Below are 27225 nucleotides of genomic sequence, written 5' to 3'. Positions count from 1 at the left end.
TCCCAGTCACTATTCTTAAACTCGGTAAATACAATTTAAATTTGCTTTATTTGACTTTTCATCAACTTTCATTTACCTTTTCTGTAGAACCTTGGCATTATAATGTCAATTCCTGACTGAGCTCCAGGGAACATAGAGGGCAAACAAACTCAAGCATACTGAGGGATAGTACTGTAGTACATAGGGATAGTACATCTAATAGTCACAGTAAAAACCCATAACAACCTTGACATTAAGGAGACCATACTCCAAACATCCAAACACTGGTTGCACTTGTTCAAAGCCCATCTGTTCATGTGCAAATACAAGCTTCAGTTGTTGCCAGACATAAAAAAAAACTATATAGAGTAGTACACTACAAATTATTTGTAAACAGTAATGTTTACCTTGTTTAAAAATATATTTTCATCAAAACTGGATCCACCTACATTCCAGCCCACAGAATAATTCATAACAGAGAGCGAGAGAGATGGTGCTGCTGGGGTTTTAAAAAGAAAAACAGGAAATCCTTTGAAAAGACCAACAAAAACAATGGAATTACATTAGCAAGTTGGCAGAGAAGGGACATTTCTATTCTATGAGCAACAGAGCAGTAGTGCTAAAAATTTAAGTAAAGCAATGATTAAAATTAGAAGATGAGTCACACTGTTGCAATGAGAGACATGCTGAATTATCACAAACACACTGAAGTTCCCTGTGCTTAATTTTCTTGCTCTAATTCTCACCACCAGGTGTGAAATAATCTGTACTTGGAAATAGTTCACAAGAAATCCTAATTATCTTAGTACTACAGTGAAATAAAACACTTTCACCACCATTGCAAACATAAAGTGACTAAGCAGTTTTTAAAAATGCCATAATTAAGGGTTATATCTCTTACACATTATGTTGAAGACCAATCCAAGTAGGTAGGTGAATTGCAAAAACAAAACTTTCAAGACTTAAAAAAAATGTGAAAATATGGAGTCTGACAACAGTGCATGAAGTCAGAGAAACACAGAAACAATGCATGCCTAAAATAAAGAAATTCATAGCAGGAGTTTAAATATTGCGGAGGGTGATGCATGAATGGGGAACAGCTGGGCCAATTAACTGATGAAATACAGCTGTGAGAGCAACAAGAGACTGGCAGAACAGTCATTCATCTGTCATCATGTCCATCCATCCATCCACTTGGCCAATTTTGTGAATGTTTGCACTCATTTTTTAAATATTGGACAAATAAATCAATGGAGAACTCCTTAGATTTGATCCCGTACAAATGTCCAACATATTGGAATTAAAATGTGTAGAAAGACACAATTTAACCTTAGTATAGACTTTATTTTCCGTCTATAGTGACGAAAGCATAAATAAAATGTTCTTAAGAATTTGTCTAACCATTAAAAAACTTTTTTTTAAACCCACAGGGGAAGTACTTTTCAAGACGTGAGCTACGGTTTCAGCGTGTAACGGTTTCAGCATGCTTCCACGTGGGGGAGACATGCACCTTCCACCTAACACTCTTTAAATTAGAGCAAAATAAAACTGAATAAATGTCTGAATATGTCCTTATTAGAAAAGTGTTGCTCAAATCTGGAACACTTTCTCTGAAATGGTCAGGAATTCAAGCAGAGCGAGAAAAAACGACAGCCTTAAGAGAGAGTGGGAGTGGAGAGAAGAGTAGAGGAGAGGAGAGACTTCACACTGAAGCTTCCAGCTGTTTATCATCTCCTTTGCAACCATGGATTCATCACCACAAGATTTGCTCTGAGGGCCTGAAGAGGACGCAGGCTAGAGAAGGGAGATAGACAGAGGAGGGAGAAAAGCAGGAACCCCTGGGTGAAGTAAGGAGAAAGCAGCTGTGAGAAGGAGGAGAACAAACAGCAAGGAAAGGTAGGGGACAGCAGGAGCGAGGCGTCCGTTTTTCCACGCAACGCAGGAAGACAAACAGAAAAAGAAGGAGAGGGGCGATAAAAGTAAGGGACGGAGGGAGAAGAGCTGTCCTGACATGGGGCTTTGTGCTGTTCTTCTCATCTGTCTATCCCAGGCTGAGCTCGGGAGAGTCTGGGCCCAAGAGTGGAAAGGTAAGCCAAATAACTTAATATTTTAACTGACTTCCTGTGAAAACAGACAGTCCGCTGCTGCAGAGGACAGCTTTAAAAATCTCTGGAAGCAGAAATAATAAAAAAAAACAAGTACCTGATTTCAAACTGCCACAACTTCGGAAATCAGGGCTATTTTAAAACATCCTTTGGGACTTTTTGTTGATTTGCATATATATTGCATATAGAATTTGCCAAGTGTTAACAGGTCCCATATATTTCCTTCAAATTGCCAAGATAAGCTGTTTGTAAGGCTATGCTTAACGTCAAGATTTTGCTCCAGAAACAGAAAAAAAGTGTTGTGTTGTGTGAAATATTCTCTGAGGTTAACAAGTAATTTTAGGAATTGAGGCTCACTGCAAAGGAAGGGAACTTTGAAGGAGCAGCAGCCGAGCTGATCATTATTATATCTGCAGAGTTTGTTACTGTTTTGTTTTGCTGAATTTCATAATAAAATTCTCACCTGTTCTGTGCATTATGCTTTATACTCCTCTCTCATCCTGTCAGCGAGTGTCAGTAAGTGTGTACATGTGCATGCATGTATTTCTGTTCTCCTTAGAGGTACATTATTTTTAGCCAGCCCCCGTTCCTCTGCTGCTGTTCCTACGCTGACAATCAGCGGTGCTCCAGTTTTTCTGGCCTCTCCTGTGGTCCCAGTTTCTCTGATCCAGGGCCCAGCTCTGCAGAGGACGACCCAATGCACAGAGACCACAGAGACAACCCCTCCATATATACAGAACCTCGGAAAAGTTTATAACTCTTAAACTAGCTCACTGGGATTTGATGTGGTGGGACAACACAAAGAAGTGTGCAATTCTGATAAAGAAAGATGACACATAGTTTTCAACATATTTTACAACTAAAAATTTCAGTGCATCATGCATTGTTTGTTGATACTTTGTAGAACAACCTTTTGCTGGAGTTCCAGGTGGAAGTCATTTGAGGTATGTCTCTGCCAGGTATGCATATTTTGAGACTAAAATTTGTGCCCATTCTTTTTTACTTAACCGAAGTCAAATTGGATGATGTGCATCTTTGAAGAGCAGCTTTCAAGTATAATCAGAAGTTTCAAACTAGATATAGACCTGGACTTTGAATTGATAATTTTAACATTTGAACACACTTTGATTGTTATTTCTGGCTGCATGCTTAGAGTTGCTATTCTGCCTGAAGTCTCAAGTATTTTGCCACCTCCACCATAATTTCGCCCAGGATTTTTCTGTATTTAGCTCCATCCGTCTTTTCATCAGCTCTGACCAGCTCTCTGAAGCTGCTAAAGAAACGCATCCCATCAGCACAATATAATCACTCACCATGTTTCACTATGGGGATTGTGTGTTCAAGTTGATTCAGAGAGCTGTTGTTCACATCAGGTGTGGATGATGACTCTCAAATTTAGGAACTAGTATATAAAGATTAAATTGCACTTCCTATGGTTTTACATCAACACTGACTTTCTTCAGGAACTCCAGATTTGAGGATTGCACAACTATTGGGGAGTGCATGACTAATAACCAGTTAACAGATTTTCCCACCACAGTTGGGGATTTCTCCAGGTCCTCCAGAGTTACCATGTGCCTCTTGGCTGCTTTTCAGATAAATGTTCTTCTGGCCTTGGCAGATTTGCAGCGGTGCCATGTTGCTCCTGAATTTTGGATAATGGATTGAACAGTGCTCTGTGAGACGCTGAATCCTGCTTTAGACATCTCTTTCTTTAATCTTTAAACTTTAATCCTAACCTGTCTGCTGTGTTCCTTGGTCTTCTTGATGCCATTAGTTCACTTATGTTCTCTAGCAAACATTTGAGGCCTACATATAATGTTATTTAAGTCCCCAAAGGTCTGTATTATTATTATTATTGTTGTTGTTGTTGTTTGACAACAACAACATGAATGAGGTGTGCTCATTCTGAGATTAATTTATTAATTAATTTATATACTAGTTGCTCTTGATTTTTTTTTATGGGTATCAGAGCAAATGGCATTGAATACGTGAGCCTCACTTTTGAGATTTTGTATTTGTTACATTAAGAAAATCATACATATTTTGTTTCTGGTTCACAGTAATTCACTACTTTGTCACATGGAATCTTGAGAAAAATAAACTTAAGTTTGGTGTGACATGAAAACTTTAAGCCAGTATAAGTAATTTTAAAGACACAGTGAGACAAACTGAAATCTATTGTGCTTTCTAAACTAATGTTATTGCCAGCTAAATCTGTGTGGTTTTTACAAATGTTTGTCTCTTAGTTTGATAAATATATATATATATATCTATATATATATATCTATATATATATATATATATATATATATATATATATATATATATATATATATATATATATATATAGATATATAGATATATAGATATATATTTGTGTCTGCTACCGACATTGCTAATAATAGGTAATCAGCTGAAATCCCACTAGTCAGTAATTGATTTCTGACCCCTCACAAATGACTACAGTTTAAGGTAGATGTCTTTTACAAATCATTTAATTCTCCAGCTGGGTAACAGAAAAGCGATAGCAGAACTGGACTGAACCATTAAGACAGGCTGCACATCTGCAATCGATCAGCAGTAAAAAATGCAACAGTGAAAGGTTCACAAGAGGGCAATTCTCTATGCACCAGTTCAGGCAGATTGTCTCGTTTTACTGATACAGGTAGGCCTTCTGATCATTGTGATTCAGCTGAAACCATCTGATTCTGCTGTCATGCTTGGTTTTTCAAGAATGTTCCATCATGCCCACTAGTAAATTCCCTGTCTACACATGCAAGTCATGTGTGTTCAAACTGATATCCTACTTGTGAGTTAAAATTTGAACTTTATTTGAAAAAGCTGAGAATGGCAAGAAGATGGAAAATGTAGTGCTGCACTGCTTTCAGCTAACTGCTAACATGTGCACCGCAGTATGCAGTAGTAGTCTCATAGCAATAATAGTTTATTACAGTAAGCACATACTTTTAGCGTGTTGCTATTTGCACATCAGCAATAATCATTATGAACCTCCTGGGCTGCCAGGAGTGCCATCTGATCTGCAGACTTTTGGCCTCACACCAAAGTGTGAAACAAATCAGAGAAAAGAAACAAAGCAACAGGCTAAGGTTTTCCATCACTGGAGGTCTTTCTTTCCAAATTAGCCTAAATGTATCGCTCTCTATGGATAATCTGTTGGGACTTTTGGGTTAGAAAGACACTAAATATAAAAACACAAGTCTTGCCCTAAATTAAAGAGCAGTATTCAAGTAAATTGCTTCTTTCTACTGTTACACAAATGTGCAGCTGCCCACCTTGATTTATCTGCCAGTAATAGCATACTAGTTTTCCAACTTGTGTTTATGCAATCAAGACCTCAGTGGTTTGGCAGGTAGGATTGTTATTGCTTGCAGTGCCTTCCACCTTTATGGGCACTCCTGGTAAGGATGTGTAAAAAGAAAAAGCAAATTTACAAAAATCCAACTGTGAGTGCATTCATTCATTGTTAGGATTATTACAGTGTCACCTGTTATTTCATGGAAGGTATTAAACAACATTGATCAATGAGTTGTCGGGTAAAGGTGAACCTCTCCTTTGAGGTCAGATGTTTAGCCATTGCCTGCATAATTTGTGGGGTTTTTTTCACAAGTGACAACAATTTGAGATGAATAGATTGGTTGGGGCCTTGTTTGTCGTTAACATATTAACCACTAATGTGCAGCAACTGCTAAAGCAGTTAGCAGTCAGTATGTATCTTTTATAAGGAATGTTTTTTTTTTTACAGATTTGTTAAAACTGCCATCATGGTGTGACAGTATGTTATGAGACAGATGGTCTGAAAAGATCGTTCTCCTCCTTCAGCTTCTTCTTCTTTGTGATTTTTATTGGCGGGTGACATCTAACGTTAAGATGTATTATCGCCATCTACTGTGCTGGAGTGTGGACCAGAGCATCTCCCCCAATCTAAATTCTTACATATAATGCTGTTACCTTCAAAAATTTAATAACCGCTTTATTTATTTTATGTCCTCCTTCAGCTATTATCACTGTCTGAATAAATGCACCGCTTCCAATCAAAAACAACCAATCAGAGCCAGGAGGAGGGTTTTAGCGCTGTCACTTAACGTTAAACGTCACATACTCGCTGCTCGATGTGCTAATCGGTGTTAGGATCTGGGGAAGGCTGGTTGGGGGGTCTCTAGTTTCTCCACCAGGGGGCATCCTGGGACCTTCCGGAGGGCGTGAACCTGGAGCGGCACACCTGCTGCCACTTACCATTGTTTGGAGGGGTTTATCAGGATGGAGCCGCCGACACTCCAGTGCCAGAGTGTTAGCCTGTGATGGTACTATCATTGTTGCTCACCTCCGACCACCTATTCTCCAAGTAACCTCCTCTTGTGCTGCCTTTCCTAGATTGTTTCCGTGAAGCCCTGAGTATCTCCGAACTTCTACGAACCGGATCCCTTCCGGCACCTGTCAGAGATCTCCCTCCATCCACCTGTCCGCCCTCTAGAGAAACTCACGCCCTCGTTCCAGCTTGCAGCTCCGGATCCTAGCGGTTCACCTCTCCGTGCTCTGACGAGCTCACCGGCAAGTAGGTCTCTGGCTGGACTGCATTCCCACGATCTCTGAAACCCCTCTTACCTGTCTTATTTCCACCCAGAAATCCAGAACCACACAGACGAGCACCAGTTCCGGATCACCTTTGTACATTCCTGTTTGCACAGTATTTAATAAATCACCTTTACCGTTACCCGTCTCCAGAGTGTGTTCTGCGCATGTGGGTTCGAAAGATTGACCTCAACATGACAGAACACTCTGGCCAACAACAGACCCCAGCAGATGCACTCCGAAGAAGCTTAGCGGAACAACATTCCCTAATTCAAAGCCACGATGCTGCTTTACGAGAACTAAATAAACGCCAGATCGAGGCAAATAACCGTCTTGATGAAATCGCAGGTTTTTTACAGTCATCCCGTCAGCAGTCTCCAGAACCTGTACCAGTTCCCCCACCCAGTCCCAGTACCGCAGCAGCCGTAGTCCATTCCACGTCTTCAGAGTGTCGGCCACCTAACCCGGAAAGATTCTCAGGTGACGGGAGTAAGTTCAGAGGATTTCTTTTCCAGTGCACTATATTATTTAATCACTCCCCGCACTGTTTCTCCCATGACGGAGCCAAGATCTCATTCATAATTTCCCACTTATCAGGCCAGGCGTTAGACTGGGCAGAGTCGAGGTTTTCTTCATCCACAACTTATGATTGCACCTTTGAGGAGTTCTTGAAAGAATTTAAACAAGCGTTTAACCAAGACTCAGACAAGACTTTAAGTTCCCGAGATCTGCTAGAAATTAAACAGGGTCAGCGAACCGTAGCTGAGTTTGCCATTGACTTCCGCATTAAAGCGGCGGCGTCTGGGTGGAACCCTCCGGCACTTAAAAGTGCTTTCTACAACGCCCTCCAAGATAACATAAAGGACTTACTAGCAACTTTAGACGAGCCCAAGACCCTGGAGGAGTTGATTAGTTTGGCTATCCGTTTGGATAACAGAACCCGCGCTCGGGCTAGAGGTAAAAGAAATCCATCTGTGAGAGTGGCTGTGGAGGGCTTGTCACCAAACCTTTCTACTGCAGTCGTTCCGCCGGCAGCAGAAGCAGAGCCCATGCAGATAGGGCACACTCGCCTCTCCCCCGAAGAAAGGCAGAGACGAATGAATGCCAAACTCTGTTTGTATTGCGGCGCAGCGGGCCATTTCATCGCTTCCTGTCCAACAAAGGTAAAAGCCAGGGTCCGCTGGTAGATGCGAGGAGGCTGGCGGACTATCAAATTAAAGAAAAATCTCCTCGTTTACTATTACCCATCACTCTTTCTGTTCACGATCAATCTATAACGCTTTCAGCCCTGGTTGATTCCGGTTGTGAGCGCAATTTAATGGATTCCAGCCTCGCGCAACAACTGTCCATTGAAACTGTTCCTTTAAAGGTCCCCTTGAAGGTTTCAGCTCTGGACGGCAGAGCACTCCATCAGATAACCCACCAAACTGTTCCGCTGAATCTTCTGATCTCTGGTAATCACCATGAAAAGATTTCATTTTTTATTTTTCCCGCAGCCAGTTCCGCTATCATCCTGGGCTTCGACTGGTTAGAATGTCATAATCCCCACATCGACTGGTCTGAACGACACATAATTTCCTGGTCCATTAACTGTCACTCGTCTTGTCTCCGCTCAGCCTTGCCGCCAGGTCCGTCACCGGAGGGCCAGCAGGAGGCAGACCCACCTGATCTCTCAGCTGTTCCGGTGGAGTATTACGATTTAGCCGCGGTTTTCAGCAAGGTAAAAGCACTGTCACTCCCTCCGCACCGGCCGTACGATTGTGTGATAGATCTGTTACCCGGAGCTCCCCTGCCTAACAGTCGCTTGTACAATATTTCCCGGACAGAGAGAGAAACCATGGAAAAATACATTAAGGAGTCCCTTGATGCAGGAATAATCCGCACCTCGTCTTCCCCGTTAGGGGCGGGGTTTTTCTTTGTTGAAAAGAAAGATGGGTCTCTCAGACCATGCATTGATTACCGAGGTCTCAATCAAATCACAGTTAAAAATAAATATCCATTACCCCTCCTCTCATCTGCGTTCGAGCCTGTTCAAGGAGCCACCATCTTTACTAAGCTGGATTTAAGAAATGCTTATCACCTCCTACGCATACGGGATGGGGATGAGTGGAAAACTGCATTTAAGACCCCATTAGGCCATTTCGAGTATTTAGTCATGCCTTTTGGTTTATCTAATGCCCCAGCCTGTTTTCAAGCCCTGATAAACGATGTCCTGAGGGATTTTCTGAACGTTTTCGTGTTTGTCTACCTTGACGACATTCTGATTTATTCTAAAAGTCTTCCAGAACACCAGAAACATGTCCGTCTTGTTCTCCAGCGGTTACTGGAGAACCGGCTGTTCGTCAAAGCTGAGAAATGTGAGTTTCATCAACCATCTGTTACATTTCTCGGTTATGTCTTAGAGGGTGGACAGGTCAGACCATCAGAGGACAAGATCAGAGCAGTTCTAGAGTGGCCGGTTCCGGAAACCAGGAAACAGCTCCAAAGGTTCCTCGGGTTTGCAAATTTCTATAGGCGGTTTATTAGAAATTACAGTCAAACCGCCCTGCCGTTAACTGCTCTAACTTCACTCAAGACCACCTTCTCCTGGACTCCCGAAGCAGACGCCGCCTTTTCGAAGCTAAAATCGTTATTTGCTAATGCACCCATACTCGTCCAACCTGATCCCACCAAACAGTTTGTCCTTGAGGTGGACGCCTCAGATTCTGGTGTAGGAGCCGTCCTTTCACAGTTTTCAGACTCTGACCATAAGACTCATCCCTGTGCCTTTTACTCCCGCAGATTGTCTCCAGCTGAAAGAAACTATGATGTGGGAGACCGTGAGCTGCTCGCCATCAAACTGGCTCTTGAAGAGTGGAGACATTGGCTGGAGGGCACAACGCACCCTGTACTGGTTTGGACCGATCACAAAAATCTTGCCTATTTGAAAACTGCTAGGCGCCTTAACCCCCGACAGTCACGATGGTCGTTATTTTTCTCCCGGTTTAACCTATCCATTTCTTATCGCCCTGGCTCTAGAAATACTAAACCAGACGTGCTTTCCCGGTTGTACTCCCCTGACGATTCTGACAGGTCTCCGGCCCCCATCCTGCCCCCCAATTGTTCCATCGCGTCAGTCACTTGGGAGGTTGAAGATCTGATAAAACAAGCCCAATTATCTGAACCCGATCCTGGTACCGGTCCTCCCAACAAGGTTTATGTACCCGCTTCTGTCAGACCGAGACTCATCAATTGGATGCACTCCACCAAGTTCTCTGCCCACCCAGGGGTCAGTAGAACCATTTCGCTCATATCCCGTCGATTCTGGTGGCCGTCGAGCTACAAGGACATTAAGGAGTATGTGTTAGCCTGCTCCGTCTGTGCTCGTAATAAACCGTCCCATCAACTTCCGGCTGGTCAGCTCCAACCGCTTCCTACCCCTAAACGACCCTGGTCTCACGTTGCTCTGGATTTTGTTACAGGACTACCCGTCTCGGGGGGTATGTCCACCATCCTCACAGTTATTGACCGGTTCTCCAAGGCTTGCCACCTGATCTCTTTAAAGAAACTCCCCTCTGCCTTTCAGACGGCTCAGCTCCTGGTCAGGCACGTTTTTCGACTACATGGCATCCCGCAGGAGATACTGTCTGACCGGGGACCTCAATTCGTAGCGCGGGTATGGAAACATTTTTGTGCAGCTTTGGGGGCTAAGGTTTCCTTGTCCTCTGGTTATCATCCACAGAGTAATGGCCAAACTAAACGCATGAACCAGGAGCTGGAAGCTATGCTCAGATGCCTCACATCGACCAACCCCACCGACTGGAACAAGTACCTTTCGTGGGTCGAGTATGCTCACAATTCTCACGTCTCCTCCGCTACTGGTCTCTCCCCTTTTGAAATCTCATTAGGTTACCAACCTCCGTTGTTTCCTTCAGATGAGAAGGTCATTGCTGTCACCTCAGTGCAACACCACATCCGCCGCTGCAGGGCCATCTGGAAGACTGCGGTGTCCGCCCTTAATCGCACCCTGGAACAGAACCGCCGGTTTGCTGACCGCAGACGGAAACCTGCACCTGTCTATACTCCCGGTCAACAGGTTTGGCTCTCGACCAAGGATATACCGCTAAAATCTATGTCTAAGAAGCTGTCCCCCCGCTTTATTGGGCCGTACAAAGTCGAATCGGTTATCAGTCCATCAGCGGTCCGTCTGCAGCTACCCTCTTCACTCAGAGTTCATCCTACCTTTCATGTTTCCCAAATCAAGCCCGTTGTTTCCAGTTCCTTGCACCCGCCACCAGAACCCCCTCCGCCTGCCCGAGAGTTTGAAGGGGGCCCCGTTTACTCTGTCCGCCAGATTGTCGATTCCCGTAGGCGGGGTAGGGGTTGGCAATATTTAGTGGACTGGGAGGGTTATGGCCCTGAGCACCGTCAATGGGTTCCCTCCTCTTATATTGTTGACCCGTCTCTGATTTCGGACTACCGTTCCTCTCTCCCTTCTGGGTCTGCTGGACCGCCGGGTGGCGGTCATTGAGGGGGGGGTACTGTTAGGATCTGGGGAAGGCTGGTTGGGGGGTCTCTAGTTTCTCCACCAGGGGGCATCCTGGGACCTTCCGGAGGGCGTGAACCTGGAGCGGCACACCTGCTGCCACTTACCATTGTTTGGAGGGGTTTATCAGGATGGAGCCGCCGACACTCCAGTGCCAGAGTGTTAGCCTGTGATGGTACTATCATTGTTGCTCACCTCCGACCACCTATTCTCCAAGTAACCTCCTCTTGTGCTGCCTTTCCTAGATTGTTTCCGTGAAGCCCTGAGTATCTCCGAACTTCTACGAACCGGATCCCTTCTGGCACCTGTCAGAGATCTCCCTCCATCCACCTGTCCGCCCTCTAGAGAAACTCACGCCCTCGTTCCAGCTTGCAGCTCCGGATCCTAGCGGTTCACCTCTCCGTGCTCTGACGAGCTCACCGGCAAGTAGGTCTCTGGCTGGACTGCATTCCCACGATCTCTGAAACCCCTCTTACCTGTCTTATTTCCACCCAGAAATCCAGAACCACACAGACGAGCACCAGTTCCGGATCACCTTTGTACATTCCTGTTTGCACAGTATTTAATAAATCACCTTTACCGTTACCCGTCTCCAGAGTGTGTTCTGCGCATGTGGGTTCGAAAGATTGACCTCAACATGACAATCGGGGAGAAACAACTTAGGCCTACCATTACAGGAAAATCATATATCCACCATCATCGGTGGCCATGCTGGCTAGCATGAGTATTCACAACAGGATCTGCTGACGGGACAAAGCTGTAGCAGAGAGCGAGGAGGAAAACGGGAAGAGGATGAGCGGCGCCACAAAAGACCCGCCTCCGGGCTCTGATAGGTTATTTCTAGCTAGAATTGGGAGCACTGGGAGAAGCCAGAGGAGCTTGATTGTTTTTCACAGAATATTTGTCTGACGGTATAGTGACAGTTTGAACAAAATGTATTTATTTTTTTATTAAAGTTACATATTGCAGCTTTAAGTCTCGTTGCACTCACATACATGCGCAATGAAGGCTTTTTGAAGTTGGAAATGTCGTGGCTAATCCTCTTGTCTATAAGCCTGACATGAGTGGAGTTTCATGCTGAAAAAATTACAAAGCTTTTCTGAAAGATTCTCTTGATTGATCCTACTGAAACATAATTCTGAAATTTCACAGGGAAAAAAGGACTTCAGTTCTGCTTTAAGGATTAAAACAGTTGCCAAATCTGAAAGTAAATAGCAGTTATCAAAATACCATTTATTTGATGATTTAACATCTGTGGTTTAAATTTATAGTTGTTTTAAACGGCACATTCTGATCTATTACTGCTGTGCACCCATTTGCATATTGGAATCCCATCCTTAGCATTAAAAAAATGATGATCATCTCCAAATCAGAATAGAAAACAGTTCAGGGTACTACAGTTCATCATTTAAATCAGATGGCTTCTAAACTCTGAGTGTGATTGATTTACACATTTGTGGACGTCATTTTTCCATCTTTTCATTTTGGTTCCTTATCATTCCAGCTGCTCGTGTTTGTGATAGTGTGTTGTGGATACTGCTGCTTCTGAGCACACAGTGCCAAATGGATTCCTCCTACACTATAAGCTCCAATCTGATTTCAACACTTATCATCATTTTGAAATCTAAACCAATACATATAATCACCCTTTTAGACACTAATTAAACAGGAGTACTGTGTTCTGCAATGTCAAACTTGTAGGTAACTGGTATATGATTCCTAAGAGTAAAAGTTACTGAAAGGAGATTACTGCCACAGGAATCCAGATTGTGTTTATATTTTCAGATTGGCTAATATCTCCACTTCAAAATGTGAACAGTGTGCAATGGCTTTTTGTCTCTAGAGCAAAAATACAGGCCCTTTTGTTTTCGTTTGATAGTTCTGCAGATAATTCCCATTTCCCTTCCAAGTGCATTCCTTTATTCCCTGTTTTCTCACTTAAATGTGTTGTGAATTTACTGATAAAAGATTACTTTCAGAAGGAATATGTTTGGATAAAGGATCTTGTCCAGTTGACCAGACTGAAAGGCCATCAGCTTTTGTGTTAGTTTAGGAACATAAAAATCCAGTTTTTGTTTAGTCTTCACCAGCTGGGGTCTGATTTTCACATATTGCTTTCAAGTTAAACTCACTAGCCAGTCTATTAGGTACATCTTGCACACACCAGATTGGGCACATTTACCTTCAAAATTGCCTTAATTCTTTGGATTCAATAAGGTGTCAGAAATATTTCTTCAGAGATTTTGCTCCACACTCACATGATAGCATCACAGTTTTGTAAGCTACACATCCATGATGTGTACCTCCTGTTTTATCACACTCTAAATGTGCTCCATTGGACTTAGATCAGATGTCTGTTGAGGTCATTGGAGTACAGTGAACTCATCCTCATTTTCAAGAAATCAATTTGAGATTATTTCTGATAGTTTCGCAGCATTGTGTTTTATCTCGCACCTATCATAAGATACTGTAGGTAAGCTGTAGTTAAAAAAGGATGGACATGTTCAGCAACCAAATTGGCACCAAGGGTCAATGTTTGCCAAGAAAATATTTCCTAGGCCTTTAATTAATGACCACTGGCCTGAATTGTTTATACAAGAATGGATACATGCTTTCATTTTTAACCAGATGCTGACCCTACCATCCAAATGAAATAAATCGTTTTTCTATTTTTCTATTTACTTAATGTCCATTTTAGTGATCCTGTATGAACTCTACCCTCAGTTTTCTGTTTTTAGTTGTCAGGAGTAGCACTTATTATGGTCTTTTACCATAATAAGTGGTAAAAGCTGTAGCTCAGCTGCTTCGAGGTTCGACGTGTTGTACATCCAGATATTCTGCAAACCCTGGTGTTAACAGCAGGTAATGTGAGCTGCTGTTATCTTCCTATCATCTAAAACTAGCCTCCCATTTTGTCATCTGACCACTGACATCAACAAGGCATTTTTGTCCACTTACTAGAATTCTTTTCTTTAGCCATCCAGTGCCACTGCCCTGCAGCATTTGGATGCATCCCTGCTCCAACACATCTAGATCGGTTTGCAAAACTTGCTGACATCCTTAATTATGTAATTTAGCTTTATGATTTAGGTGTGTTGGAGCAGGGATGCATCCAAAAGTTATAGGACAGTGGCATTGAAAGACAGAAGTTGCAGACCTGCGCTATAAACCCACAAGATGGCTGTGTGTCAAAGTCTTAGATGATTATTAGATTTTGAAATACTTCAGTTTTTTCTGGCACCAACAAACATGCCATGCTGAAAGTCACTTAAAACACCTTTCTTCCAATTCTAATGCTCAGATGGAACTTCAGCAAGTCATTTTGACCTCTTCTAGATTCCTAAATGCACTGAGTTGAGACCGTGGGACTGGCTCATTTGCCACTTAATAAAGTGGACAGTGATTGTCGGGCATGTAAAGTTGATTAGATGTTTATTAAATAAACAATCTGAAAAAGAAACATTAAACAGAGATTTTGAAAAAAGCCAGAGCATAAGGTCTGGAGTGAATAACCAGAATCTGTACATTTATAGCTGCTGTATATGGCTGAACATGCCGTGTCCCACTTTGATGCGAGTCCCAACACCCACTAGATTTGTAAGTCGGTTGCTGCATTGCAGACACATCTGAGGAGGCCGATAAAATGGACACCGCTGCCACGCAGGTGACTCAAAATAGCTAATGCACATTTGTAATGACACCATATAAGCCTGCAGGATTAGAGCTTTGATTCCCAGTTAGGTCAGCACTCCTGGCACACAGAGATATGTTGGAAATAAAAAAGGGGAAAATCCGGCATTGTGCTGCTGTAAAAGCATATATCTTAACCACATTGCCAGTTATGAGTGCTCTGAATTTAGAGAGAAAAAAAATCATGCATTTAGTAGCAGCAACAACACAGAGTGCATATTTACAGTGCAGATACAGTATTTGCAACTTACCAGCAGGATTGTTCCATCTGTCATTTGAATTATTAGGCTTCTGGGACTTGATTCCGCTGCACCAGGATGTTTTTATATTTTCAACAGTTTGCACATTCTTCATGCAGCGTCCATATGCACATGTGTCTGCCAGACCTCAAGCTACAAAAGTCTTATCAAGTCAAGTCAAAGCAGGGCTCGTTCTTGGTCTTTCCGTAGATGTGTTTTTGATAGAAGTTTCCCCAAGCAATAAGATGGATTTGGGTATATTTCAAAGCAAAAATGAAGTTCAGTCTCCACAAAGTTTAGAAAACCACTTAAAGAGACCGATTAAATGAAAGCATTACTATGTGAGGGGCATTAGAATATAGTCAAAAGGAGTCCTTTGAGAGAAAGTGGCATCTATCCTGTAAGAAGTAATTTATTGTGAATGATCTGCCACTTTTAGTGTCCGATCTTCTTAAAAGTCCACTTCATCTTTTTTCTGTGTTGTTTGACATCTTCAAAGTTCTTCAGTGACGGTGAAGTGTGTCAATCTGACCCAATTAGGAAACTTCATGCTCTGAAGCTGGGAAAAAAAAGCTTCCACTGTATCGTGATCATACAAGACTTTTCATTAAAGTCTTCTCCCCTGAGTCTATGACAGCCTCTCTACATTTCATTTTCTTGTCCCATTTTGTCTCTTGGAGAGCCCTCATTATACTAATTTACTGGTTTATTTTATTTTATTTTTGAGTGTCCCCTTGTTCCTTTTAAATGTGGAAATTAAGTGGCAGGAACACGGTGGAACAAAGAGTCATGCTGTAATATTATTTTCAGATAATAGTTTTTTTTCCTAACACTCCTTCCAAATAGGACATGCTTGTTCAATCTGTTTTCAATTGTCACTTGTGAATTATCTTTCATACTTTTGAATTTTTAACTTTAATCTGAATCTGATCTGAATCAAGTGCGACACATATATTTGTTATACATAGGACAGACACTATTTTCGTGAATGAAAAATACCTTCATTATATACCTTCTTCAGGCCCAAAATACCCCCCTCGCCTGGAATTGGGAGAATGCGACACCTTTCTGGATCAAGAAGAAGCGGGGTTTTGTCTTCAGGCCAGGAACTGTGTGAAAAGGCAACAAAATACCATCTTCACAACACCTGCAAGAAGAAGCGTAGAAGAAGAGAGATTGGATAGTGTGAGCCTAGTGGCAAGTGAGGGCACAATCCTAGGCATGCTGATTCTGAGCTTCATAATTCCATGTGTTTGGACAAAGTATCTGAATATGATGTAAAAAGGTAGTTCAGTCATTTGACTCAGGTGTATTGGAGCAAGGATGTATCTAAAGGTTGCAGGACAGTAGCTCTTGACGACTGGAGTTGGAGACCCTTTCTAGGTTGTTGGAAAGGAGGTGTTAACTGATTGTTGAACCTCAGATCCAGGAGAAGCAGTAAGGCTTTAATCCTGGTTGTTAAACCAGGCATTTGCCGATGTTCATAAGACGTAGATCATGACTGAAAGGACAATATTCTGGACACCAATGGCCAAAATAAGCTTCCTCCGTTGGATGGCTGGGTTAAGGTTTAGTGATATGGAGAGAATCTCCGTTATTCAAGGGGGAGCTCGTAATAGAGTCATTAATACTTTATATCGAAAGGTGTCAAATAAGATTGCTCCAGTAACTGATCAGTATGTCACCTGGGTGCTTCCTTCTGGGGGATTTCTGAGTACATATGTTGAACTAGTGAACACCCCAGGGCTGGTCTGGGGTGTCCACTGCACTATGCCTGCATACCAGGCATAGTGCACACTCTGCCTGGTCTGCAGGCACTATATTTCCCTTTAGAGCTGGAAATGATCTGAATGTATACTGGTTTTTAATTTTTTTTTCCTGCCCTCTGTCAGTACAAAATATCTGCAAATTACTTGAAGTTGATAACTGCTCTCTCAAAAGAAAGGATTCTCCAGCATATCTGGCTACAATGTTAGCGTCAGTTTATTTATTTATTTTTTCTCTCCTTGTTGGAATCAATCAAAGCAAAGAGTGTTTGACTGTAGCTGCAATTTGACTGTATATTTTGCATCGCCCTTCATTTACCATATGTGTAGCATTAGACTTAAGTGATAGTTTAGGGCTACACCTTATGTTGAGAAAAATCTCACTAAAGATAAACCTACAGAGTTTAAGTAAAGCAAGACACATCTTCTAAATTACGCTTTGGCAGACACTTTACTGTGGTGCAGTTAAACCCTCTCATCTTCTGATTATGCAGCCACCAAGTGACTGCTCTACAACATTTCTCCAGACTTCTTCTCCTCAATGAATAAAGCATCACATAAATCTTTTCTTTTTATTTCTCAATTTATGCCATGAAATTCAATAAAAACTTAAAAGAGTTACAAGCATGAGCATAACTGAGTGCCTTGAACTATTGAGTGCCGTCAACAATTTGTTGTATGTTCCAACCGGTAAAACCGCAAGAGTAAGGTTGATGTGGGAAAACGTTTCCTTTTGGAGAAAACCTTGTATATTTGCTTACATTAATATTATTCAAGAGACACAACAAAGCTGTGGCTTTTTACAAACATACAATCTTGTTAAGACTGGAAAGACCAAAGTCCAGAGTATCACCAAATAATATAGTAAGCACATTTTAAGTGGTATACACGGGCACCAACGGCTCTATTAGTGTAACTAACTTTGAGAGGCATCTCAGCTCCACCTCTACTAAACCAAATGGCTGGATTACTTTCACAGCATGTCATCTAGTTTTACAGAGGCTTGGTAATTATCAAATAATTAGCTTCAGGTGTGTTGGAAAAGCCATGTCTCTAAAAGTTTCAGGATAGATGCTCTCAGGGATCAGAGTTGGGTACCCTAACCAAAGGAGATTGAACTTTAGACTCAGTCTTGTCATAACCACCTCTCTCAAAATTCATTCAGCTAATTTATCAATAAACAAGCAGCACAAAAAAGTGAGTAAACTAAATGTAATCCCTAAGCCTTTCAGTGAACACTAAAGAGATATTCACCCAGTTGGACAAGTGGTTGAATCTACTAGTCTTGAACCATGAGTCATGGATCTGCTGGAAATAAATCTAAGCTTCCAGCTGCAATCTGTTGAGCAGATGTCGTGAAAACACAAACTACTGTTGGTGGTCAGCAAAAATTTAAATCCATACACTGACAAAATACTTTTTAGAATGTGTTTGGTGCATGAAAGCCTTGTTTCGACAAAACTAAACACAATAAATAACTGAGGCTTGAACGAAGTCAATACTACGTTGTTAGGTAAGATGTATTAGTTAAAAATGAATCATGACCCATTATGCTTGACAGATGGAAAAATATGTCACTGGGTTTTCTTTTTTTGTTTTTTCTTCTTTTGCTCCATTTGTGCAGTTTGTTGCTGGAAGATCTCTAAACGTCGATTTTATTTTTCCTGGGAAAGTTGGCCCATAAGTGATCCATATCATGGTAACTAATAAAGTGCAGATGTGAGCGCAGGATGTGAAAGCCAAACTTGTTTAACGTGAATCACTCTGTGTTGATACAGTTCAGTCACTGTAATTCACGTCTTCTTCTAGATGCATATAGAGGGACTGCTCTGAGGACGGATGGAGACACAGCCAGTTTTCTACGAACCAGGGGAGACCGGCAGAACCAACAAAAACACAGAGAAGCCCGCAATGCACAGGCTGAAGGAGGAGGAGGAGTTGATATCAGTCCCCTTCCAGACAACATGACCCGTATAGTGGTGAGATGCTCCTGGCCCTGCATTTTGAACATCCAATTTCTCATAAATTATCTAGGAATTGGGTGCATAATCTCTTTAGGTTTTTCATTATGGGGACATTCCTCAGAAGGCTGAGAAAAACACTGCGGAAAATTACTAAAAATACTGACCAGTGATCCACCAATCAGTTGGCCAGAGAAGTGAGAAGTTTTCTCAGGTCAGATAGGTCATTTGATCAGCAGCTCAAAAGCTGAAAAGTCAACAAATGCATCAAATAACATACATTAATTTCTGTCGTTAAATACGGTACATCAATAAACATCATATAAGTCAGATAAAGATCAGGTTACTTCGGAAATAAATTGGTCCATTTTCTGTTTAAGCTTAATCCTGTATAGAGTAAAATAAATCATTGTGCATCACAAAATCAAAACAAAAGAAAAACAAGATAATCTGTAAACAACATCTATTAATTTATTTAAAGAACACAATAGTAAAAGTGTGGTGTATTCACACAATTTTCTGTTATGATAGTGCATTAAATTCTACGACTATTGCAACAAATAAGACAGGGTGAATTTAGAATCCTACGTTAGCTCTGCTGCCAACTTATGGTTAAATATATAACTTTATGGAAACTTTACAAAAAAGATTCACATTTCAACAGCTTAAATTGAAAATGTAATCACAGGTGTCACCTTATGTGATGCCTAATTGAAGTATATCTGAATGGTAAATGGGGATTATACATATCAATCTTTGAAAATGTGATAGTGTGATGAAAAGTGAGGTGGCCCTCACTTTTCATCACTGATATTTATATGGTTTTTAAATATCAAAATCATTGATATTTAAAAAAAAACATTCTGCTATTAACAATAAAAGGTGGACAATATTGACAACTAAAAATTCAAGAAGGAAAGATTTTCTCTTAATTTGAAAAAATAACTAACTAACATTCTTTTCTAATTGACAAATTAAATGAAAAATGAATGGATAGATCTTAATTTTAATGGAGATACCAAAGATAAAAACGAGATGGTGTTAGGGATATCACACATTTCTTCAGTTATCAGCAGATAAGTACCCTCTTTACTTGGAAAGCTAAGACTTCAGTTAAGCTAATCTTGAAGCAGTTAATAAATGCCTGCTTCATTCAATCTGTGCAAACCTGATTTGGTTTAATTTGTGTCTGATGTGCTAAACTCATCTTTCATCCCAGTCGGCCTGAGTAAAATTCAATCCAAATGAAATACACTGTTCGTTCCTCCCTTTCTTTTCATTTCAAATTGAAAACAGACAAACTCCTCAACCTGCCAACTCGCACTGTTTATTTTATGCCTGGTCGTCCACGAGAATCTGTAGCCGTGCAAATGCGTGGTCGTAAATGGCTCACTTGGACAAGTTCACAAGAGCTCCTGCTGTTCTGTTGCTGTTTGTGGTTCTAGAGACATATTGGACCTTAATTACCTAGAACCACCATCAGGTGTGGGCCTCCATAAAAAAAAAAAATCTGATGTGATATTATGTTGTTAAAAATACAATAGTTTTTAAGTATTTATTGAAAAGCATAAATCAAAAAAAGTAAATAATTATTAAAGAACAAACAAATATATCTCCTACTGCTAACGTATTATTTAAGATATGCCAATTTAATCTAAAATAATACGTAAATGGGGCGTGCTGTGGTGGCGCAGGGGGTTAGCACGCCCCACGTTTGGAGGCCTGAGTCCCGACGACCTTTGCCGCATGTCTTCCCCCCTCTCCTCACCCTCTTTCCTGTCTGCCTACTATCTGCGCCGCAAAAACTCTTCGGAGAAAAATAAAAAAATAATACGTAAATTATTATTCTGAATACACAAACTTAGAAATTAAAAATCCAATACACATTTAATAACAGTAATTGGTTATTGCTCTTCTGTTTTGTAGTGTACTACAAGTATGACAAGCTTAAAATAGCTACCTAATTAATTGGGCTATCTAGTCAAGTTACCAGTTGGCCTCCAGCTACTTAACAGAGATGCCACTCATAGTTTCAGAAAGCATTACCTTAATAACAGTGAGCAGTGGTACCCATTTAGTTTTCACAACATAATGTATATTTCCAAGCAAACAAATTGCCTTCTTTCATCCAGCTGACTAGCAGTGTTTAGCAAAAGATGAGTGATGGTCAGTTATATTACTGCATTTTCCACTCAAAACTTCCAAGGACTTTCTCTGGAATTTCTTTAGAAGCGGTACAAACCCTAGAAACCGTCTGATGGGAAATTCTAGTGCTACTTCAAAAATGGAACTTTTTAAAACCAGGGTCCTGCTAACTGGCCCATACCACCACGAGTCCAAACCAGGGTTATTTAAGAAATCCGTCAGCTGTGTATATTATTCATTTCCCCACCTAGAAAACACAAACACCACCCAGAAAAAAGAAAAAAAAAAAACAGGCCGGTGTCAGGCAGTGAAGATGAAAGCTAAAAGTGGGTCGCTTGCTGTATGTGGAGCAGCCGGAGAGGTTGGGAGAGCTCTGCATTTAACTGCTCCACTTTCTGAGCCAAGACTAAACCCCAGAACCATTGCTCTCTGTCACCTTGAAGTGCACCATACATTAATAATGCCATCAGTGTGGAGACATGAGGTATGTTGACATAGCTATTTGTGTAAAGTGTACACAGCTCCCCCATGTGGAAACGTATGGGGGAGATTATGAATCAGAAGGCTAAGAGAGGTTTTTCAGAAATGTCTTGTAGCTCAAAATAGGTTTAATGTTCAAAATGTTTGTTATAAGTTTTCAATATTAAGTATCATATTCCATAAATATGAACAGAACCCCAGAGAAATGAGGACATACTTTTAAGCTAACAATAGGATCACTTGGCCAGATGATAAACTTTGACTTGCTTTGGCTTGTCCTCTTACTTTATAGGCTTAAACATAGCCTATAAAGCCTTAAACAACACCTGTTTTTCTGTCATGAATGTCTTGAAATTGTACAGTGATAATGAAAACATTGTATTATTTTTGAAAGGTCTACTGCTGTGCATAGAACAAATGTAGCCTTTAAGATAAAGTGGTAATAAGTATGTCTGTAAAAAAAAAAGGCACAAGAAGTCACATTTGCAATTTACAACAAGAAATTAAAATTTTTCCCAACATACAATGTTAGTGGAAAAAAACTAATATTGCACATTGTCCTGAATAGACCATCCCATGGTGGTAAAACACAGCGGTGGCAGCCTCACTCAGTGGGGTGCTTTTCTTAAGCAGGGACACGGAAGCTGGTCATCATTGCTGGGAAGATAATGAAGCTAAATAAATGGTAAGACTGGAAGAAAACCAGTAAGACTTTGCAAAAGATTTTAAACTTGGGTTCACCTTTCAGTAGAACAACAACACTAAACGTCCTGCCAGAGCTACAAAGGCATATGTATGTGTTGGAATATCTCAGTCAAAGTCCAGACCTAAATTCCCTAAAACATGTAGACTGACGTTCTCCATCAAATCTAATTGAGCTTAAACCATTTAGTAAAGAATAACAGGCACCAATGTCAGTTAGATGTCCAAAGCTAGTAGGGGCAGCCGGTTCTACAAAGTGTGGACACTGGGGGGACTCGAGACAAATTTCCACCTTACATTTTAGATCTTTATTAGTAGAAATTCTATAAAACAAGAGATCATCTTGTTGTGCACTAAATATTGTTGGTCTTTCACAGAAAACCCATCTAAGAAAAAGAACTTTGCTTTGCAAGAATTGCAAAATTCATAAGACAAACAACAATAAGTCATAATTAGTTTACAACAAAATTCATACAGAAGTTAATTTCCAAAAATAATTCAGCCTAAACCTGCTTTAAGTAACTTCAAAGAAAGCAACCTTTTCCCTTAACTTCAAATGTTAGTTTGTTGGTTTGTTTTCTTTCAGGAGGACTCTCAAAAATACTACATTTGGGAGAGTTTTGGTCCAACAGACAGAAAAACTGAACTGTTGTGGGTTGACCTGAACAATCTGCATCAAAGTCAAGTCAGAATCCACGGCATCCTGTCCAACACACACCGACAGGCTGCGGTGAGATGACCAGATCCTCATGTAAATAATTTACTCCCGTGAGTTCAACCGGAACTGAGATTTTTTTTTTTCCATTTTCACAGAGAGTGGCACTCTCCTTTGATTTCCCTTTCTATGGACACAACATCAGACAAATTATTGTAGCAACGGGGGGTAAGTATGATGTTGCTGTAACGCCAAATGTCAACAAATGCATGGTCATAACTGTGATAAATGTTTGTTTGGTGATTCATCCAACAACACTTAGTAGTAACACATTTCGGTGCTTAATGTGAGACTTGCTTCTTTCTATCTGTTCTCGTCATAAGGGTTCATCTTCATGGGCGAGATAACTCATCGGATGCTGACTGCAACACAGTACGTAGCACCCCTTATGGCCAACTTTGACCCCAGCTTCTCTAAAAACTCCACAGTGAGGTATATGGACAACGGTAGGTAGGAGTTTTTCAAGGAGACATATGATGCTCAAGAGCTTTTTCAGATCCTCTAATGGCTGGACTTGTTATTTGGATGTGGTCAGGTACTCTGTTTGTGGTGCAGTGGGACAAGGTGCGACTAAAGGACAGAGAAAATGAAGGACCCTTTACTTTTCAGGCAGCCCTCCACAGTAATGGGAGTATTATTTTCAACTACAGAGAGGTAACTTCAGGACTTCAACTCGTTAGATTTCATTTTCTTACTTAATGCTTATGCCAAGCTTCAGATATATTGAAGCTAAAACAAGCCATGGCTGTTTCTTTGAAGGTTCCTTTACCAGTGGAGAAGATTAATTCCACAGAGCATCCAGTTAAAGTCGGACTGTCTGATGCTTTCATGGCAATCCTCCCTGCTTCACAGCTCTCAGGTACTTTCCTAATCATGAGCATTCATAAGCTTACTGTTTTCACAAAAGCATATAGAGCAACTCTGCTTATCTTTTAAAGTTATTTTCTGGTACCAGGGTTTTTCAGGCAGACATCAAAACTGATTAAGAGGGTCACCAAACCAATAAAAGCAGCTACCTTAAACAAGCTCCAACATTAGCACCAGGGCTGCACAATATAAGAAAAGCAAGAAATTGTAATAATATTTTTAAATGTAGCTATTCACAAATGCTTTCCATCCAGTCTGACTGAGCTTGAGGTATTTTTGCAAATAAGAACAAGCAGAAACATCAGTCTTGAGATGTGCAAAGGTGACACCCTAGAAGACGTGAAGCTTTGATTGGAGAAAAATATGGATCAAGAAAGGATAACTATTTGACATGAGAATTGTTAACATTCATCTTGCAGATGCAAAGCAGCGTACCATCTATGAGTATCATCGTGTTGAGATTGACACCACAAAGATAGTCAGTGGGTCTGCCTTTGAATTCACCCCTCTGCCGAGTAAGAACCGTCTTAAATCTGACTCTGTGTAATGGCACAGCATCATTATTCTATGTTCTAACTGTGGACTCCTGTGTCTGATTCCCCTAGCTTGTCTACAGCACACATCCTGTGAACTCTGCCTAACATCCAACTTGACAACTGATTGTGGATGGTGCAACACACTCCAACGGTGAGTTAAAGCACAATTTATTGATATTTGTTGCCACAGAGATCCAATTTGTTCTAATTTGGTTGTTTCTGAATTTCAGATGTTCTGATGGCATTGACCGGCATAGACAAGAGTGGCTGGATTACAACTGCCCTGAGGAGGTGAGATTCCCAGAGTCATTACATCCCAGAGGTGAGTAGGGCGTCTATCGGTTTATTTCACTCCTGTGTGTGTTAATACAGTCTAAAGGTAAATGTGAAGACTACAACCCTATGCTGCCTGAGGCAACTATGAGCTCGTTCAATAACTTGTCCCCCGAACCAACAACTTCCTTAGCAGACCTCGAAGAGCAGCCAGTCACTAGAGGTGAGTATTTGCAAACGTTTTGCAAATTTTAAGTATATGGCATGAGGTGCAAAGTGTGGAGAAAGCTAAACCACTGCTCAAGACTGTTTTGATTTGCACCTCATCTTAGTCTGGTCAGTCCAAACTGACCACATGACGGCATTAGAAATCCGACAGAATGTGAAGGGTCTCCTAAAATACATCTGTAAGACTGCAAAAGAAAATACTTGTACTTAATGATGAGGAAGACAGTGGAAAGGGAGGAAGGGAAAAAAACACATTTAAACCCTATGAATATATTTAAAACCAATGAGAAGCACAACTGTTCAAAAACAACTCCATACTTCAGATCATTGTGGTGATGAGCTCATAGTGATTGGTTAAAAAATACATACCGAATTTTGTATGAGTGATTCCTTAACCGCACTCGCTAAGCTCTCAAAACACAGGGGCAGGTTAAAATTACTGCTTAGACTGGCCCACTTTACAGTGGAGAGGACTTTGTCCAGAAACCTTGCTACATTTAAAAGGGAAGTTTCTATAACATCAATGGCTGAGGGAGTCAGGAACTAAGTACTGGGTAGCTGAGTACTGGAATACAAGTCAGTAAATCAGAGGGTCATAAAAATTGACCCAGCTTAGTACTTCAGGTAAAAAAAAAAGTGAAACTCATATATAGCTTAATTACAAACAGAAATAAATTTCAATTATTTGCACCCATATGTACATATCAGTAATGTTTCTCTCAATCTAATTTATTCCACAGACATATTTTTAGAAAAAAAATGTTTTTTTTCCCCCCATATTCTCAGATATAGAGCCCAGTTCTCCTAACCATAGAGGGATAACAGAGAATACAGCCATCATAGCAGGGGTGGTGGCCGCATTAGTTTTGCTGGTAACGCTGACATTACTGGCAGTTTACTACATCAACACACACCCCACAGTTGCTCCACCATTCTACCTCATGCAGGTGAGAGGAAAAAAAATCCAACAGATTATTAAGAACAAAATTATTGTTTACTGACCATTAAGGCAATGGTCAGTAACCATTACAATTGTCTTTTTTTTTCTTTCTTTTTTTTTAGCGACGCACAAATAACTACTGGCCCTCCATGAAGTTTCGTAACCAGAGCTGTCACTCCACCTACGCCGAAGTCGAACTTGGCGTTCATGAGAAGGAAGGTTTCATCGAAGCAGAGCACTGCTGCTAAATGTCTGGAACTTTTAAAGGGAGCGTGCCATCTGGAGCATAGAAGTGGTACAAAATAAGGAATAAAAAAACAACAGACTTTCAGGCAGATTACTGACACGAGATGTCCTTACTCCAGTCGTTGTGGCTGGACAGTGTTTACTGTACCTGCTCTTGTAGCTCTTCCCAGCTTTCTTTATCTGTTTTTGCTGTCTTGCCATCACACAGCCATGTGATCCAATGGTTGGGAGGTTTAACAAGATGAAGATGATCTTCTAGACCTATTGATGGAAATGACCGTCAGGGAATGAATCGAACAAGCCTTTATACTGCAAACCAATGTACAGCTCATCTTAATCTATGTTTTTCATCATCCATTTTATGGAGTGTTTTTGTTTGATGAAACTTCTACGCAAGATTTGACTGGTTCATACTGATGCTATGTGGACTTCTCTATGACAGATATCTAGCTATTCAAGTGATAGTGAATTTATTGAACATCTGAGATTTTTCTTGACAACTATTGTATGAATGGATTTTAGAGTAACCAATGTATGAGAGTTTTCTCTAAAACTTTCTGTTTAAGTGTCTTCTAATAAACGCTGCGGGACAATGTGGATCCTGATTGCAGGTTTAATGAAAACAAGGTCAACACATTTATTATTCAGACATGCTGGAGCAATACCAACAGGTGAGTATTGAAGATAAATGTGTTTCAAGATAGACAAGCCTGTAGGATAAATGTGAGCCTTTATAAAATCTAAGCTTGGATAGCTAAAGGTTTAGTAATGCACATAATAAAATCATGTAGGCTAGTGTGAAATTCACACAACCTTCCCTCGGATATAATTTGACAGACATACTGTAAATTACAAATCGGTAAAATTACATCTACGTAATTGTTTGAATAACAGGGAATAACAATATAACATGATATAAAACACAAAAAAGCTGATTTTACATATTACCCCCCCTTTAATAGATTTTTAAATGCTTGGCTGTATTTTACTCAAAAACAAGACTGATTTGGCTCCATCTTGTTCCGCCACAAGATGGAGCCAAATAAGCACAATCTAAAAAAACCCAGAAACAATAATTGTAATGTATTTAACTAAAGAACAAATATATTCTTCATGATTACCGAGCAGTTTTTCATAGTCCTGCTTCTTTACTACAGCTCCTAAAAATTGGAAGCCATATTAAAAAAAAACTACACATTTTTTAATTTGTTTCCTTATACAAAAATGCAGCCTAT

The 27225-nt window shown here is 40.7% G+C and overlaps 2 protein-coding genes across 3 annotated transcripts in view; one reads left to right on the top strand and one right to left on the bottom strand.

Annotated features, from left to right (window-relative positions):
- LOC102234487 (dickkopf-related protein 3-like) overlaps nt 1-18698 on the bottom strand; it is a 32213-nt gene extending 13515 nt beyond the window's left edge. The window contains exon 1 of the mRNA XM_023340974.1: nt 16131-18698. The gene's annotated coding sequence lies outside the window, so the exon portion shown is untranslated. The remainder of the gene's footprint in view (nt 1-16130) is intronic.
- Nucleotides 1540-26589, top strand: LOC102234234 (plexin domain-containing protein 1-like). Of its 2 annotated transcripts, none has more exons than XM_023340971.1 (13): nt 1540-2066; nt 18707-18876; nt 22775-22915; nt 22999-23068; nt 23224-23346; nt 23436-23554; nt 23660-23759; nt 24187-24282; nt 24373-24454; nt 24534-24594; nt 24676-24799; nt 25591-25751; nt 25867-26589. In XM_023340971.1, exons 1-13 carry the CDS (start codon nt 1991-1993, stop codon nt 25990-25992), a joined length of 1449 nt encoding a protein of 482 aa, XP_023196739.1. In that variant the 5' UTR covers nt 1540-1990; the 3' UTR covers nt 25993-26589. The 2 variants fall into 2 exon arrangements, with proteins under 2 accessions (XP_023196739.1, XP_005794773.1); XM_005794716.2 differs by having other exon boundaries at nt 1542-2066; nt 22772-22915.
- The last annotated feature ends 636 nt before the right edge of the window (nt 26590-27225 follow it).

Source organism: Xiphophorus maculatus, chromosome 10, assembly GCF_002775205.1.
Source record: "Xiphophorus maculatus strain JP 163 A chromosome 10, X_maculatus-5.0-male, whole genome shotgun sequence".
Taxonomy (NCBI): domain Eukaryota; kingdom Metazoa; phylum Chordata; class Actinopteri; order Cyprinodontiformes; family Poeciliidae; genus Xiphophorus; species Xiphophorus maculatus.
Note: the sequence above shows the minus strand (reverse complement) of the source record. Positions and strands in the feature narration are given on the sequence as shown.

What these genes read in the sequence shown, in the direction of transcription:
- LOC102234234 (XM_005794716.2), top strand. Translation starts at nt 1,991, where the DNA reads ATGGGGCTTTGTGCTGTTCTTCTCATCTGTCTATCCCAGGCTGAGCTC. An exon ending in ACACACACCGACAGGCTGCG is followed by an intron (nt 22,916 to 22,998) that starts GTGAGATGACCA and finishes CCATTTTCACAG; the next exon opens with AGAGTGGCACTCTCCTTTGA. An exon ending in AATTATTGTAGCAACGGGGG is followed by an intron (nt 23,069 to 23,223) that starts GTAAGTATGATG and finishes TCTCGTCATAAG; the next exon opens with GGTTCATCTTCATGGGCGAG.